General features: G+C 28.3%; 2 protein-coding genes across 3 annotated transcripts; one reads left to right on the top strand and one right to left on the bottom strand.

Moving 5' to 3' along the window:
• Positions 1-2012: 2012 nt before the first annotated feature.
• On the bottom strand, positions 2013-2706 carry LOC149060677 (uncharacterized). Its single transcript, XM_089230157.1, has one exon. It carries the CDS (start codon positions 2499-2501, stop codon positions 2013-2015), a length of 489 nt encoding a protein of 162 aa, XP_089086283.1. The 5' UTR covers positions 2502-2706.
• A 2287-nt stretch (positions 2707-4993) lies between these two features.
• On the top strand, positions 4994-15801 carry LOC107173656 (uncharacterized). 2 transcript variants are annotated; one of them, XM_089216189.1, is made up of 3 exons: positions 4994-5099; positions 13685-13954; positions 14962-15801. In XM_089216189.1, exons 1-3 carry the CDS (start codon positions 5061-5063, stop codon positions 15328-15330), a joined length of 678 nt encoding a protein of 225 aa, XP_089072315.1. In that variant the 5' UTR covers positions 4994-5060; the 3' UTR covers positions 15331-15801. The 2 variants fall into 2 exon arrangements, with proteins under 2 accessions (XP_089072315.1, XP_089072316.1); XM_089216190.1 differs by having other exon boundaries at positions 5000-5103.
• Positions 15802-16427: the final 626 nt, after the last annotated feature.

Raw genomic sequence — 16427 nt, 5'->3', positions numbered from 1 at the left:
TTGCAAGAAAATCCTGTTTTAAAAAAAAATTTTTTTGCTTATCCCGGTGTTTTTGAAAACTACTGTGAATTTATATTTTGACTAAGCATTATTTCGACTACTTATCGTGTACACAGAAAAAAAAAGAAAAACACATCATTGTAAAATCTATATATTCATTGTTTCGCTCAGAATATAAAATACTAAGAGCATCGGTCTCATGGCCCTAACCAGTCTGACACTATTCGTATTGTTTTATAGTCGAACTAATCTCAAACAAATGACAATTTCATCTCTGTGATTCATTAAAAAAACATTGAAACTCATGGTTATGCATGATTTTGCACTGTCATATAATATATGTTTTTACTATCAAAGAAGATTCAATTTTTTCACATTGTTCATATAATATATTTTTATATTAAGTTGTATGAGATTCTAGAATCTCATCTTATTGGTGGTATTCGATTTTAGAACAATATGAAGTTTTCTAATTGGACTTTGAATGGTTGTAGAAGGCTGTAGAATAACTAAATAAAATCTATTATATAAATTAATATTTTTTCATTATCGTTAGTCATGTACAGATCTGTATACCGTATATAATATTATATAGTGACTTTAATTGGTGACGTAAATTTGTCCCACAGACTTCATTTCAGAATTGTGTATTGAATGTGAAAACATTTTTTATTCAGCGTTAAGGTATTTTAATAACTATTGATTATATTTTCTTTAATACGCTACTGCCTACTATGCATGAAATCAAGTAGTATCTACCTATTATTTTAGATTGTGGGTGATTTTTTAAAAAAAAATTTAAAAACATGGATTGTTTCGAAAACATTAACCGTATATTATACGGCATTTTTATCGAGTGTTTAAAAATTATTGTAATGACACACAGGTTTTTTTATTGGAATTAAATACTTTAAAAAAAGATTCAAAATTATGGTAATAAGATTTGCTTTTGAAAAATGTGTTGAATAACTATTTCGAGCTCATAGAAAGTATTAGGAATCAGGAAGAAAAATTTGAAGTAATTTATTCAAAATATTACGTACTCATGTCTTTATAAAACAAACAATATTTAACATGTTTTATTTATTTTAGTGGCATTTATCGTTTTGACAACAATAACAATAAGCGAGGTAGCGATTTTACTTTAAAGTTTAAATTTGATAACCATGTATATAGATGCAATGATAAATGCGTGGTCTAGTTTCACGGCATTTTTCTGTTGCTGCAGGATCATAAATAGGTATTTTATTTAGAAGTACAACAACGATGTGCAGTTAATTTACAATACGTCAAATATTTATTAGCGGATGCGGGCAAATGGATCCGTTGGATATATAAAATTAATAAAAATATAAGTAAGACAAATTATAAAACTAAAATATCATTAAAAAAAGTTATTACTTATTTATATTTATTACAATATAATTTGTCCTATTAATAGTTGTATTTATTTATGTATTATATATATTTTTTATTTTGACGCCCAATTAACCCAAGATCCAAACGACCATCACGCTCAGTCGGCTTTGTCCATTTGTCATAGATGAATCTATTAAGATATTACAGGATAATTAAATAAATCTAATACGTAAGATATATAGGTACTTTGTTTGGAAAGTATGCATTTAGTCAAACATTTTGTCATCGTCATTTACCAGTTCGACATTGCAAAACATTTACTCCACAATAATATTTCAGCGGGAATCGGACATTTCGGGCCGTTTCGGCACGGCTATTTCGGCGCGAACACAAATCGGCGCTGGGCATTTCGGCGCGAGGAAATTTCGGCGCCGCAGGTATTAATATACAATTTAAAAAATACAAAATAAATAATATTACCTATATCATTATTCCAATATTACAATTTTAAAAATACAAATAAATATATTATTCCAATATTACAATCTTAAAAAATACAAATAAATATAATGTTGATAATATAATGTTAGATAAATGAATTAGAAAAAAAATGAATTAATATAAATAAAATGTTAATAATATACAATTGAAATTTATTTTAAAGAAATATTATGAGCGATTCCTTTTAAATACTCAATGCAATTTCTTATATTATATTCGCTTACTATTTTATTTAATCGGTAATTTAGGTCAGTGTATTTTTTTAATTTTTTAGGGGGACTCCCTCCAGCAGTTAGTTGCGCTATAACAACATCGTGGCCTGTTTGAACCCTTCTCAAGCAATTTATAAATGTCCAAATTGTTGGGCCACACACTCCCATTTTAATATTTAATCTCCTATTTGCTGCCTCAGCATGATTATTTGTCCTATTTTCAGAATTTAAGACTCTATCATATAGATTCCAAATTTCTGGAGGAAAACGCGCATTTCTTCTTCCCCGACCATTACGGTTAGTTCGACCTATATAATTATCTTCGAACCATTCTAATAAGTCATTTAATTCTTCATCGAGATGTTGAGCCAGTGAATCAACTGCAAAATCAAGGTCTTCTAATCTTACAAAAGCTAATGAAATTATCATTTTAACTGATATAGAAAAATCAGCGTCATTATTGTATCGAGTTGTGAGATTTAATACACCAACTTGTTTTTTAAAATTTTTCGACAAATGAAATAAACACCCATATATTTTAACATCAGAAAATGCTTTTTTTTATTGATTTTATGGCCGCTTGTTCGAAATCGCATGAAATTGATTTAGGTTTTAAATTAGGTCTTAAATTTGTATTTAATTGTATTATTAAAATTAAATTTATCGAAGACATACATGAAACCGTCTTTCGGTAAAATTTCACGTCCACGATTTGATAGTATATTTGACATCTTAATAAGAAATTTTTATACTGAATATTACTGATCGACTATTCGACTATGACTGACTTACAAACTACAGTTAATACTCTACACGTCTACGGTCAGACGGTCGATTCATCGCTTTATCTTAACTGCTGGTACCTACCTTTATCTTACCTATTTAATCGGTTTTTGCGTTACACAATAACAGCTATATTTGACTGGATTGTACTATTGACGATTACGGTTATTTTTCATAATTTTATTTTAAAAAAAAAATATTACGAAAACATAAGACTAGGTATAGTTAGGTTAGCCGCGCCGAAATGCCCAGATGGATTATTCATTTGCTCTGAAATTTGAATTAGAGCTTTATATTTTTTTAGTTTTTCCTAATAAATGTAAATATTATAAACGCGTACTTTTATTTTATTTTTTTGTTAGAATCGAATTAATGTATATAGTATATATAAAATAGTATGAGATATATGAAAATCAAAAATTACATCGCAACTGAAATAAAATAATTATTTTGAATAAATAAATATATTAGACTTTTGACATTTTTGAGCTTTCTTTTAAACCCGCTATTATAGTATTCTGAATACAATAATTGGTATGAAAAAAAACCAGGGAAAATAATAAAATATTTATTTCTCAAATTTTATTTACAAGTTCATTTTATTTTATTTCTAACAAATGTTTCATAAAACTAATAATATTTTGTTGTTTAATGTATGCAGACAATTTAACTTAGACACATATACATTTGTAAAATATATATATACATAATACCTACAATGTTTTAAAGATATTCTGTTTTAATTTCTTTAAATTGAAATTTACTTGGAAAAATTCAGTATGTAACTTGTAAATCAATCATTGTCATTACCTAATCGAAATTCCATTAGTAAGTTCCTTGACAAATAATATGACTCCACATTTGCATGAGTACCTAATACCTATTACATATACATACATAAATCTTTAAATTTAAAACTAGTTTTTGAAGTTTATGATAATTATAGAATATAGATAGGTACCTAGCTGTTCGTATCAATATCACCCTTAACTCATAGGTAGTCATCTACGTCATTACCTGCATAATGATACAATATTAAGAAATTCGATATAATATCTTGTTCATTTATTTTATCCATTCAAGGGATAGTTAAGTTAACGATATTTATTAATAAAAATAAGTTAAGTGATAGATAATAGTTTGAAAAGACTTTTAAGTTAATATATAGTTGACTAATTTTTTTTAACTAAGCCAAGTTAAAGTTGTTTGAGAACTAACAATTTTATTTACTTCAGTAAGGTTAAGTTTATTATTTTAAAATAACAAATATCGTTGAATTTAGACAATTATACATATTTTACTGTAACTATTAAATGATAAATATTTTACTTTTTTATAAAAAAAATATTGTTTAGCATAGTTCTTTTGAGAATTATACTTAATGATAAATGTACCTATTGATTTTTGTAATAATTCATTATTAATAAGATGTTTTTCCCTAAATTTCCGATTGGTACCAAAAAAGGTTATTTCATGAAACAATTCTGACTAAAAGCAACAATAAGAAGAAAATTTACGAATCAAATTTTTATTTAATATCAAAGATATTATATGCTTATGAATCATCAATTATTATTGTATTATTTTATTATTTATAAATAAACGTAACTAAGATTTGAATGAAAATAACATGTAATTTGTTGATTTAATATCAATCAAGTTATAGGTTATGTAAACAAAAATTAAATATTGTAAAAAAGTTAGATAAAAAGTTGATTCAACTCGTTAGCTCATCATGTTCAGAAATACATCTATAACTTTCTACACAAAACGGAACCGTTTGTAAAAATACCACAATCATTTCGTAGAGCTCACTCCGAGGTTTTTCCTCAATGGTTTTATTTTCTATTGTTTAACGTCCAGAAGAGCTTACGACGAAAAACTTCACCCTTTCAATTATATATTTTGTACTTTTATATACATATGTGGTTTATCGTGCAGGACTCTAGAGTCCAGATAAGGGAAATGATGTGGTATACACGTGTAGCGGGTAAGCTGTGCTCGATCTGCTTTTATCTGAACCGTGCCAACATCAGACATGGCACGAGCAACTCCCTTGGGAACTATGCGTATGTGTTTATTTTATTTTCTAATAGTTGAAATGATTGTTAAAAAAATTTATATTTTTTCACCAGTAACCGGACTGTGGTGTCATCTGTCGTTGTGAAGTGTTGACACGGCGGGCAACGGAATTGCAGTAGGTACATGCAGAGTCACGGAGTCGCAAAAATGGTACTATTGGACGTAAGTAAGATGATAATACGTATAATATAATATTTATGATATCAAGTTAGGTAAAAATTACTCATTTAAAACAAATGTAGCAGAAATATTGTCAATAAACCGAAAAGGTCACTCTGAAGAACGTTTCGAGTATATAACTTGTCGACATTATTGAATTAGTCACCTTAGTGAATGAGATCAATTTCAAAATAATCATATATTGCATGTGTCATTTGAACTAATTATTGCAAAATGTATTATATTTTTAATTATTATACAATAATATCATATTACTGAAATATTATTATTATCTTTCAACTGATTCCAATGTACAGTATAATGTAATAAATATATATATTTATGGTATAAATCTGAAAATTAGTCTAAATATTTTTTAAATTTTGCTACATAGAGAAAAATAATATATTACGTTATGATGAAAAGTTGCAATGATCAAAATTATTATTACCATTGTTTTTAAAAAACTAATAATGTTATTTTTCATTTGTGTATTAAATTTGTCAAGTTTTGAAATTCAAACATCTAGGTATAAAAATTGTTGTTATAGTATATTATATAATCTACATTATAGGTACACTTCAGTATTTTCAATATTTTTTAATTTCTACAAAAATTTATCATTAAACGATTATTTTGATTGTGTTGTAGTTAAAAAAATAAATTACCGCAGATAGTAAAAATGCTCATTAAATGTTTGTATTAATATCTTCTAAAAGTAAATGGTATCATTACGTTTCTTTGTATAAGCTATTTTTAGACATAGACATTTAAAATTTTATTTTATTTTAATTTTAATTTTTTTATTATCACTGTAGATAATTACTTTTCATTAGGTCAGAGAGAATGAAAATTAAAAACTTCAAGATCCTTCATAAAATGATATTATAGTTATTTAAAAACATTATTTATGATAGAAGTATTTACATGATTTTTTAATAGAGCCATAAATTATGAAGTTCAATAAGTCAAATAAAAGTTAAGAACGTTAAATTATAAATTAGTATAGACAACAAACAATATAATTAGCTCAAAAATTGTAAAGTTAATTCTTACGTGATTTTTTTGGAACCTCCATCAAGGGAGTGATTGTGCAGCTTACAATATTTTAAAATAATGACTTAACTAATCACTATATTATGTCAAGAGTGCGCTCTACAATAATTTTTTATTACACATAAGCTGTGGTGTAAGTTAAGGCAATCAATTGTATGTTTGTATCAATACAAAACTATTAAACCTATATTTGTTTATTTGTGTTTAAAAGTATTGTACATAGTGAATTAGAAAATTGTAGAATTTGTAAAGTAATGATCTTCAACAATGGTCGGAGATTAGCGGACTGCGGTCCGAATCCTGGCCGTGGGAGGCAGAAAACTGGACCGTCAACATGTCTTAATTTTTTTTGTCTTCATATAGCTATTATAAAAATATAAAGATTTGACAAAATTTTTTCATTTAAACCTCATTTATTCAATATAATATTTTAATCATCCGGATTCTATTAGAAATTACTTGCTGACCCTTGATCTACAATAAGCACAAATGATTAAATAATTAAAATATAAAAGACAAAATAATATAGGATAAATCAATAAACAGTTATTAGTTAAATTAAACTAAAATTATTTAAATCAATTCAGACAGATGGTTTGAGTGAAGAGGTCATCCATTGATGGAACTTCATGACATGTGGTGGTTGAGGTTAGTATATCACGACACCATGTTTTTAGCGACCAAAGCCCATATGTGGAAATCCATAGAATTATCTGGAGGGCTAAATTAACTAAAAAAAAACTATATTCAAATAAAATCAAATTTCACATGTAACCTGACAAAAAGAAATTTTTTTTTTTGGGGGGGGGGGGGGGGTACCCCCCTAATTTCCGCCTATGCCAAAGCCATGGAGGGAAGGGCGGCCAAATATCATTTAGAGATTGTGATTGAAAATCTAAGTTATCGCTGATTATTTTGAAGTTTTCGAGTATTCTACTTCGGGAGGGTAATATATTATGATGGGTCAGATTTTTAATTTTAGTCACATATTTTAGAATGTGATTATGGCGTCCAAAGTGTATGAAGGGCTATTCTGCATAAAAGAGTATACTGTCTGTCTACATGACTCGTCCAGAAGGATCCAATGGCCAAGCGAATGCCTTGATTGTGGATAGGATCCAGAGTATTTAGGTCTTTTTTTTTGCTGAATTTTATGTGAAATCTCCATAGTCAATCAATGGGAGTTAAGTACTTTATAGATTGTGATAAGACACTTTGTGTCAGATCCCCAGTTGCTCTCTCTGTGTATTTTGATCGCCTTTAATCTCGATTGACATTCGGTTTTTAGTCTTTTTCAGATGAGGTCACCAAGTAAGTTTGTAGTCGAAAGTGAGACCAGGATGCGTCGATGCGGATACTATTTTCAAAAGAAAGTTGAGTATTCATGAAGTTTATTGTTGGTTTAGGATAGTTTTTTTTTGTTGAAGATAATGCATTGAGTTTTTGTGAGGGAAAAGCTGAAGCTGAATTGGAAGTGCTTGTGGAAAAATGTGGGTGGTTGTTTTAATTTGTGACCCACTGCAGTAGATGTCACAGTCGTCAGCGAAATATAGATTATTATATCTATCAATATACAGCAAATATACATTTTACAAGATTGGGAGAGCTTTGGCAAATGTCATTTATGGCTACCAGAAAAAATATGATACAGAGTACAGACCCTTGAGGGAGTCGATTATCAATGGAGTGAGTAGATGAAATCTTATCGTAGATTTTTACATTAAATGCTCGGTCTGTTAGAACATTTTTTCATAAAGTTGAGGAGGTTGTCGTTAATTTTTCACGAGTGAGTTTTTATTGTTATTTTATAATTTTTATTGTTAGTGCTTTTTTTTCCAGAAAGTGCCATACGCTTTTGAGATGTCCAATGTTATTATTGTTATTAGGTGTTGGATGCAATTGAACGCTGAGAAAATGTCCGTATGTAACATAGATAGAAAGCATTTATTGTTGAGTGATTTCTTTCGAAAGCCGCATTGTTCTTAGGAGATGAATTTGGATGGTTCTAGGAACCATATTAGGCGTTTGCTTATTATTTTTTCAATTAATTAGCTTATAGTACTAATCAATGATATCGTTCTGTAGTTTTTGATGTTGAATTTGCTTTTGTCGGTTTGGGGATAGGTATTATGTTTTCTTTGCGCTATTGGCATAGAAAAATCTGTGTGATAGGTGAAATGATATAATATTATCATTATTATTATTTTTTTTTTTTTGTTACGCATTAATCTCTCAGCGTTGTAATAGTTAAGTTGTTGTTAGTTAATACTTACGTTATTTACTTAATTTATTGTAGAAGTGATTTATTCTAATTTTAATGTAACATCTAAGTCTTGAAGACAACATGAAACAAAATCTTCTGGGTTAATATGATATTATATATTTGGAGAAGAATAGTTTCAGTTCAATTAGTGATAGATTTCTATAAAAATGAATGGAATGTTTTTTGGTCCAGGACTTTTACTATTGCAGCTTTGAAGTTCTGTAAGTAGTTCTGATTTATCAAGATATTTGCTGAAGTCTTCATGATTTTGGTTGAAAGTTGATACGGGAATATCAGGGTTAAGGTTTCAGAGGTTGATGATGTCGGAATTGTAGTTTTTGTCACTATTGTTTTTATGAAAAAAGTTTGCGAACGATTCGGTGGAATTTTGTGTTGATATTATTATTTTTTGATTGTATAGAAGAGTGTCAGATATGGTGTTGTATTTATTGCCTCTAATGGAATTTATTTTGTTCCATATGATATTTGAAGGAATTTTATGTTTTATACTTGAAGTAAAATGTTGTCTAGATAGTTTTGCTTTTTTTCTTGTGATAAAATGTGGTATAGCTCTGGGTTTTTTTAACTGAATGTGATATATGTAAGATTTAGTTTTATACAGGGTGTAACAGATAGAACTGACTTTTGGAATAACTTTTGTTCTAATAAATTTTAAACCACGGGACTATTTCTTTAGTGTTTCGATATGAATTTAGTCCAATCGATAAGTTAGATGTATCTAGAATGACGTTTGTACATTTTGTGACTGTTGAGCCTATTTAAAATCGGTTGCAATTTGTATTTAAATTAAAAGGGTTTAGGTTAATTGATATTCGATTTTTCTTGAGAAGAGGTCCTAGTTTGCGGTTTTAAGATTCCATTTGGTAGACGGTTTTTTTGAATTAACATGATTATTGGTTAAGTTAGGCCATTATGGCCACTGTCACTATTTAATATGCAGTGAATACTTGTCAGTCAAATAATGTTGTGGATTTAGTATTTGTGATTGATAGATCAATTGTATAGAAGTTTCCATTTGAAGCATTGTGTCTATTAGGATCGCTATTGTTCAGTTGGATGAGTGTTTAATCTTTTAAAAATTATTTTTAATCATTTGTTTCCGTTAACCATTATCAGTACACCCTCATCGGGTATTTCTACTATAAAAGTTGGCCAAAAGGATGAAAGGTTTGGGTAGCTGGTGGTTGATGTTTTTTAGTGAAAATGTTGTTATCTGGAATGTGCATGTTGCATAATATTATACTTAAAGGTCTATGAAATTTGACTAGAGTAACGATTACTTCGTGTTCAGAGATAATTGGAATATTTACGTGTCTTTAATGAAAAGTGGCTACTCCTTCGCTTGCTCTAAGGGTCTGATTTCTGTTTTGGAAGTATCTTCTATAATTTTTGATAGTTACAGAGTGATTGTTCTTTAGGTTGGTATCTTTAAAACGTAATATTGCCGGTTGGAGGTCGTAGATGATGCGGTACATGCTGACAGGACGTTTATAGAAACCGTTGATATTCCATTGAATGAATGATGTAATAGGAGTAGGCTCAAATTGGGTCTGTTTTGTTCGATCAATTTATGTAGATCGATTGCATTTGATCCAGCTTGTTTACAATGTTGATATTTTTGTTTGAGAAATTTTTGATTAAATATCTGAGAGTGCCACTATTTATAGATAGGTGTTTATTTTGGAGAATGATTTCTAATACAATTTCAAGTTCTTCATCTAATTTCTCAATAATGCTACGTGTGGAGATTGAAGAGATTTAGCTGTGACCCAGAGCGCAATTCCATAGGATCATATTGGATGAAGAAGATTTTTATCTAAAAGTAAATGATATGACAACCTCATATTCGATTTTAAAAGAGGTTTGATAAAGTGTAGGCAAGAGTTAAGTTTTTTCTTTTTGTTTTAGAGATGGAGACCACAGATAAGTTTCCAGTATAGTAGCAGGTGAAAGCATTTAGCTTCCCTTGATTTTTCAATTTTTTTTTTGTATTATGAAATTATAGTAGATTTTATTATTATATTATAATTTTAGCTGTCCATATTACCTATTCGATCATTCTAATTGTAAAGCATATAGATATGTTTTTGAAAATTATTGTACAAAACTGACAGTAAAAAAAATAATTAAAATAAAACAATACATTATTTTAAAATACTTTTATCTTAACTTAATTATTGATGATTTTTAAAAAGTCAACTAATAAATTCAGTGGAGCTATCACAATAATAGATATTATGCTAGATATATTCTGAAGATAAAAATAAATTTAAACTAGTATTATTAACGTGCACATTTTAAAAAAGCGGGTAAGTCATGGATGTCGCTGTGCTGTACAGTAGGTTACTGTAATGGATGGGATTAAATTTGAATGCAATGATAGGTATCATTGTATACGAAAAACGATTCTGAACGGAGATGATTTGTCAGTCTAGGATAATATATCATATTTAAATATTGTCATATATTCTATTTTGAAATAAATATTTTATTTTTCAATTAAGTCGCATTTTGCATAAGGCATAGTTAATCAATTAGTGTAGTTATCATGTAGTTATCATAATTCATAATACCTTATATTATCATAGATATACGAATACCTGGTTTGAGGATAAATCGTTATCATTACGCCATTTCATAAAAATTTAAAACTCAAACGCTCAAAACATTTTTCCTATAATGACACTTCAAATTTTCTCTATAGCTATTTGAAGCAAAACTTATGGAAAACTTGGTGTTAAATTTTATAACCTTAGATATAAATACAAACAATATTATGAATTATAAAATTATTATAATATATTCCGTATTCATTGGAGTATTATTCCTATTATTTTAAGGTGTATTTAACTTTTAACTAGAAATGATTGTAGGTACATGGTTTATAATATGATAATTGATAACATTAAATATTGAAAAATATATAAATAACTAATAAATCAAATAATAAATACATAATATTTTGTCATAGTTTTGATAAATATAATAATAAAGTAAAAATCACTTATTCATAATTAATATACATAATATTTTGTCATAGTTTTAATAAATATAATAATAAAGTAAAAATCACTTATTCATAATTAATATACACAATATTTTGTCATAGTTTTAATAAATATAATAATAATAATAAAGTGATATTTTCATAAATACATATAATATTTTGATATTTTGTCAAATCTAATTTTAAGAAATACAGTAATTGAAATAATTAAAAAGTCATAATATTTTGTTAATTTATTTAATATAATTAAATGCAACACTCTTTACATACGAATAACGCGATATTAGTTTATTTTTTAAATCAGTTATAGCCTTATTAGTCCTATCACATTTTACAATATTATGACTTTTGAAATTATTTCAATTACTGTATTTCTTAAAATTAGGTTTGACAAAATATCAAAATATTATATGTATTTTTGTATTATTATTATATTTATTAAAACTATGACAAAATATTGTGTATATTAATTATGAATACGTGATTTTTACTTTATTATTATATTTTTTAAAACTATGACAAAATATTGTGTATACTAATTATGAATAAGTGATTGTTACTTTATTATTATATTTATTAGAACTATGACAAAATGTTGTGTATATTAATTATGAATAAGTGAATAGCAGGTAAATTGGCGGAAACGGGAATCGAACCTTTTTTTAAATTGGCGGAAACGGGCGATGGCGGAATCGGTCATTCCAAATTTTGGCGGAAACGGGTAATTCCCGTTGTCAAAATTAAAATTTGAATACATGTAAAAAAAAAATTGTGGCTATACATTTATTTTATTTTTCAACTGCTATTGTAAAAATATATTATGAGCCTTGTATTAAGTTCTCAAATCTTAGAATTAAAAAGAAAAACTTTTATGAATTTCGATCTAAGATAATTTGAAAATTGCCGTAATTTTTATGTATTAAGTCAATAATTTGAACTTCAAATACTAATAAAAAAAATTGTGCCTATGTATTCTTATAATTTTTTAATCACTATAATAATAACTTATGAGAAACTTCGTATTAAATTTTCAAGTATTTGGTAGGGCCAAAAAAAATTTTTTCGACACTTCAAAAAAATTGAAAATTTCAGTTGTCTATAAATATCTCAAAAAAAGTCAAAATATTTTGAAAATGAAATCATGTAAAGAAAATGCCAATCCTAATAACTGGTAAAATTTTCAAGTATCTAGGACTTATACTTTTTGAATAATAACAAATATTTAAAATCGTTTCAGGATAAATCGTTATCGGTACGCTATTTCGTAAAAATTTAAAATTCAAACGCACTTAAAATTTTTCCTATAATGATGCATCGAGTTTTCTCTATAGCTACTTAAAGGAAAACTTATGGAAAACTTAGTGTTGTATTTTTAATCCTTAGTTATAAACGCAAAAAATTTTATGATTTTTCAATTTCAAAATTACTTGCAAATTTTCACGTTTTCGACAGATTTCGTAAAATTTTGAACTATAAACGCTTATTAAGAAAATCGTGACTTACGACTTTTTATTTTTTTTAGCTACAATAAGAACAACTCATAAGGAACCTTGTATTAAATTTTCAAGTTTTTTGGTCGTCCAACATTTTTTTACCGACACTTCAAAAAAAAATTCTCAAAAAAGTCGAAAATTTCAGTGGTCTATAAATAACTCAAAAAAAGTCAAACATTTTTGAAAATTAAACTGTATATAGATAGCACTACCATAAACATTTGGTGCAAATTTAAAGTATTTACAGTGATTAGTTTTTGAATTTACAACCATATAAAAAAATCGATTTGGTCGAAAACTGATTTTGCGTAAAAATTCCCGTTTTTCTGTCATTTTTTTTTTTGTTTTTCTCGATTTTTTTGAAAAATGTTGGAAAATGTTTACTTTTGACCTCTATAATGCACCAAGGATCTTCACTTTTACATCGGAAACCACCCCCAAAGTTTGAAATCGAAGCATTATTTCGACTAGTTATGCTGTACACAGACACAAAAAAAAAAAACAAAAAAAAAACACACATCATTGTAAAATCATTACATCCTTCACTTCGTTCAGAATCTAAAATATCAAGTATAGGTATCATATATTTATTGACATATATTTATTGATATTACATTATAATAATACTATATATCATAAATGGACCGTATTCGTAATGGTCTATTTTAAACCAAGATTCATCAAACAGATGCTAGTTTTCGGATTTGAATCGATTTAAAAAGTTTTTGTTTCTTTGTATTAATTATAGTTCTGCATCGTTGACCCCAGCAAAACGTTTTGGGACGACCCAAAGATGTATTTGGACGATCCTGGTTTGGATACATTGCTGTCACTGACCACCGACGAACTGTTACCGTGCAACGACCAAGAAAGCGAGACCGCCGAGGATGACAGAAATGGGGATTTGCTAGATGCGGAAAGCCCGAGGCAAGAGGACAAACCGAGTGACGTAAAACAGGTGTTGGAGTGCACATATCCGAATTGTGACAAGACATACTTGAAACCGTCCCACCTCAAGGTAAATTATTGTCGACCATATATTTTTTAATGCGACTAATGGTATACCAGCAAACTGCAATTGTTCAAACTTTCAAACGTGGAAATTGATATGCAATATACATTTTTATTTTTATTTTATAATCATTTTGAGAGGAAAGTTGGTTTAATGTGTAATCGTTGAACATAAATAGTTACAGAAATGGTTTTCTTTTATCAAAATAATTGATAAGATTGATCATATTTTTTTAAACTGTTACAAGTAAATAATAATAATAATAATAATCAATACAATAACATCCAATGAAGTGATTAAAAATAGAGATCGTACCTAACCTGTCATTCCAGTCCGTTAGGTTAGTCACGGCGTACTGTATAGGCAATACAGATACGTACCTGCATTGAAGAACAATATCTTAAAATATTTAACATAATCAATATAATATTATTGTTATTATTTTATTATTTAGGTCATTTAAGCTTTTTGTTCATTTGCATGGTAGCATTACAATAAAATTTTCATGTGCGTGTTACTTCATATTTTATAGATTTATAGTGTATGAGCTACTTGGCTGGTCGCAACGATATTGTTCAATTGAATATAGTTAATTAAGTCGACTAAAAAAATTTAAAAAGTTTAAAAAGTTTTTTGTAAATAAATAGTCGATTCATTTTTCTTTTTACTTAATCGAATTGAGAGTTAAATAAAAACTATTAATTAACCAATTCTAACTTATGATAGAATTTTAATTTGTTTTTGATACCTATGTAATATCAATACTTAATAGCTTAAATTAATAAATACAATTGAACACACGCAATTGCAGTGATAATAAGTTATAATGTACTAGTATATAGTATAGCATATCATTATGACAAAAAACTATATATTATTTGTCTTAAGTGTCAGAAGCCTAAAACCTAAATAATGAGCTTAAATATACATAGTAAAAACGGGTCTTTCCCAAACTCCAGTTGCAATCGTATAATTATTATTGTATTACAATGAGTGCGTTTTATCGTTCACAGGTGCACATGCGGAGGCATTCGGGTGAGAAGCCGTATGGGTGCATGTGGCCAGGCTGCACTTGGCGTTTTTCCCGATCCGACGAGCTGTCCCGGCACTGTCGGTCGCACTCGGGCATCAAGCCGTACGGGTGTGACGTGTGCGCCAAGCGGTTTTCGCGATCCGACCACCTGGCCAAGCACGCACGCGTCCACCACAAGCGGATGGCCGCCGCGGCCGCCCGTTTGCAGTGGCCGCCGCAACAGTGCCGGCTGCGCACCGCCGTACATCCGACCACGGCCACCGCTTCTACCTCACCCGTCACCAGGCGTCACTTAAACAACGTGATGGCCGTCCGATATAGTTGTCCCGACGACGTGCCTGCGAATTAAACACTGTAACAGTCCACACAACGCCACTGATGCAGACACTTTGAATACAAAGTTTGATTTACCAGACGTGCTAAACTCTATTTTCACAATTTTTCACCATTAATGACGGATTCATTAAAATTATGATTTTTTTGAATTTTTAAATAACCGCATGTTAAAATGAAGATTGATTTTCAAATACAAAAGCCAATTATAATTTTATGACATTTTAGGAACGTCCTGTAGCGATTTAGATTTATTGAATTATAGTTATTGTACATTTTTAAGAACACATTTTTTAGTATATCATTTTGTAACTTCTCAAATAATATAAAAATGCTTGTGAAAAGCTCTGTGTAACATTTTTTTTTCGGAACATTACCAAAATAATTTCGTTATAAATTATTCCCGTGTAATATGTATTTATCATCATGACGCGTGAAAACGCGAATTATACAACAAATGTCAAATATACGCCGATTCATTGACATATTTTTGTGTACTCATTTTTTTCTAAGCCACAAGCATTAACTTTACAATGTCTTAATTTAGAAGAGGCTTATTCATCTAGACTCTAGAGATACGTGTGATCTATGTATCTGATATTGAAAAAGCCAATATTGCACTTTTTTGATAATTCCATTCACAGAGACGTTATCAAATTGCTTAAAGTGCAATATAAATTCGGCTTTATATTTTATTATGGCTTTCACGAAAGTCTAGTTGGTATTTATACCATCCAGTGGTTTCAAACGACTGTCAAATGTAGCAAAAATGGAACAAATAATTTTTTCGAATTGTTACAAACAAACTATATTATTTAGTATGTTACCTATCAAAATAAAAGTTAGGTAAAATACACTGCAATAAGGTCAATCGATAAGAAACGTAAACGGTGCCAGGATTATTTTTCTACATAATAGGTATATCAAGCTTTATACATTTCTTTATCTTACATAAAAAATAGTTACTCACCGGTCCAATGAGAATATTTAATAATAAAAATAAAACGATCGGGTACCTATAATAAATTAATAACTTACGCCGCATCAAGTTAATTTTACCGATTTTTGTGTGCTGGTAATTATAGTAGATAATTTAATGAACTAAACTTGAAT

Source organism: Diuraphis noxia, unplaced genomic scaffold, assembly GCF_037042655.1.
Source record: "Diuraphis noxia isolate RWA-SAM2 unplaced genomic scaffold, SU_Dnox_SAM2 contig0001, whole genome shotgun sequence".
Taxonomy (NCBI): Eukaryota; Metazoa; Arthropoda; class Insecta; order Hemiptera; family Aphididae; genus Diuraphis; species Diuraphis noxia.
Note: the sequence above shows the minus strand (reverse complement) of the source record. Positions and strands in the feature narration are given on the sequence as shown.

Coding starts and splice junctions, on each gene's coding strand:
- LOC149060677 (XM_089230157.1), bottom strand. CDS start 2,501: ATGATAATTTCATTAGCTTTTGTAAGATTAGAAGACCTTGATTTTGCA.
- LOC107173656 (XM_089216189.1), top strand. CDS start 5,061: ATGCAGAGTCACGGAGTCGCAAAAATGGTACTATTGGAC. Junction 5,100..13,684: donor CAAAAATGGTACTATTGGAC/GTAAGTAAGATG, acceptor TATTAATTATAG/TTCTGCATCGTTGACCCCAG. Junction 13,955..14,961: donor TGAAACCGTCCCACCTCAAG/GTAAATTATTGT, acceptor TATCGTTCACAG/GTGCACATGCGGAGGCATTC.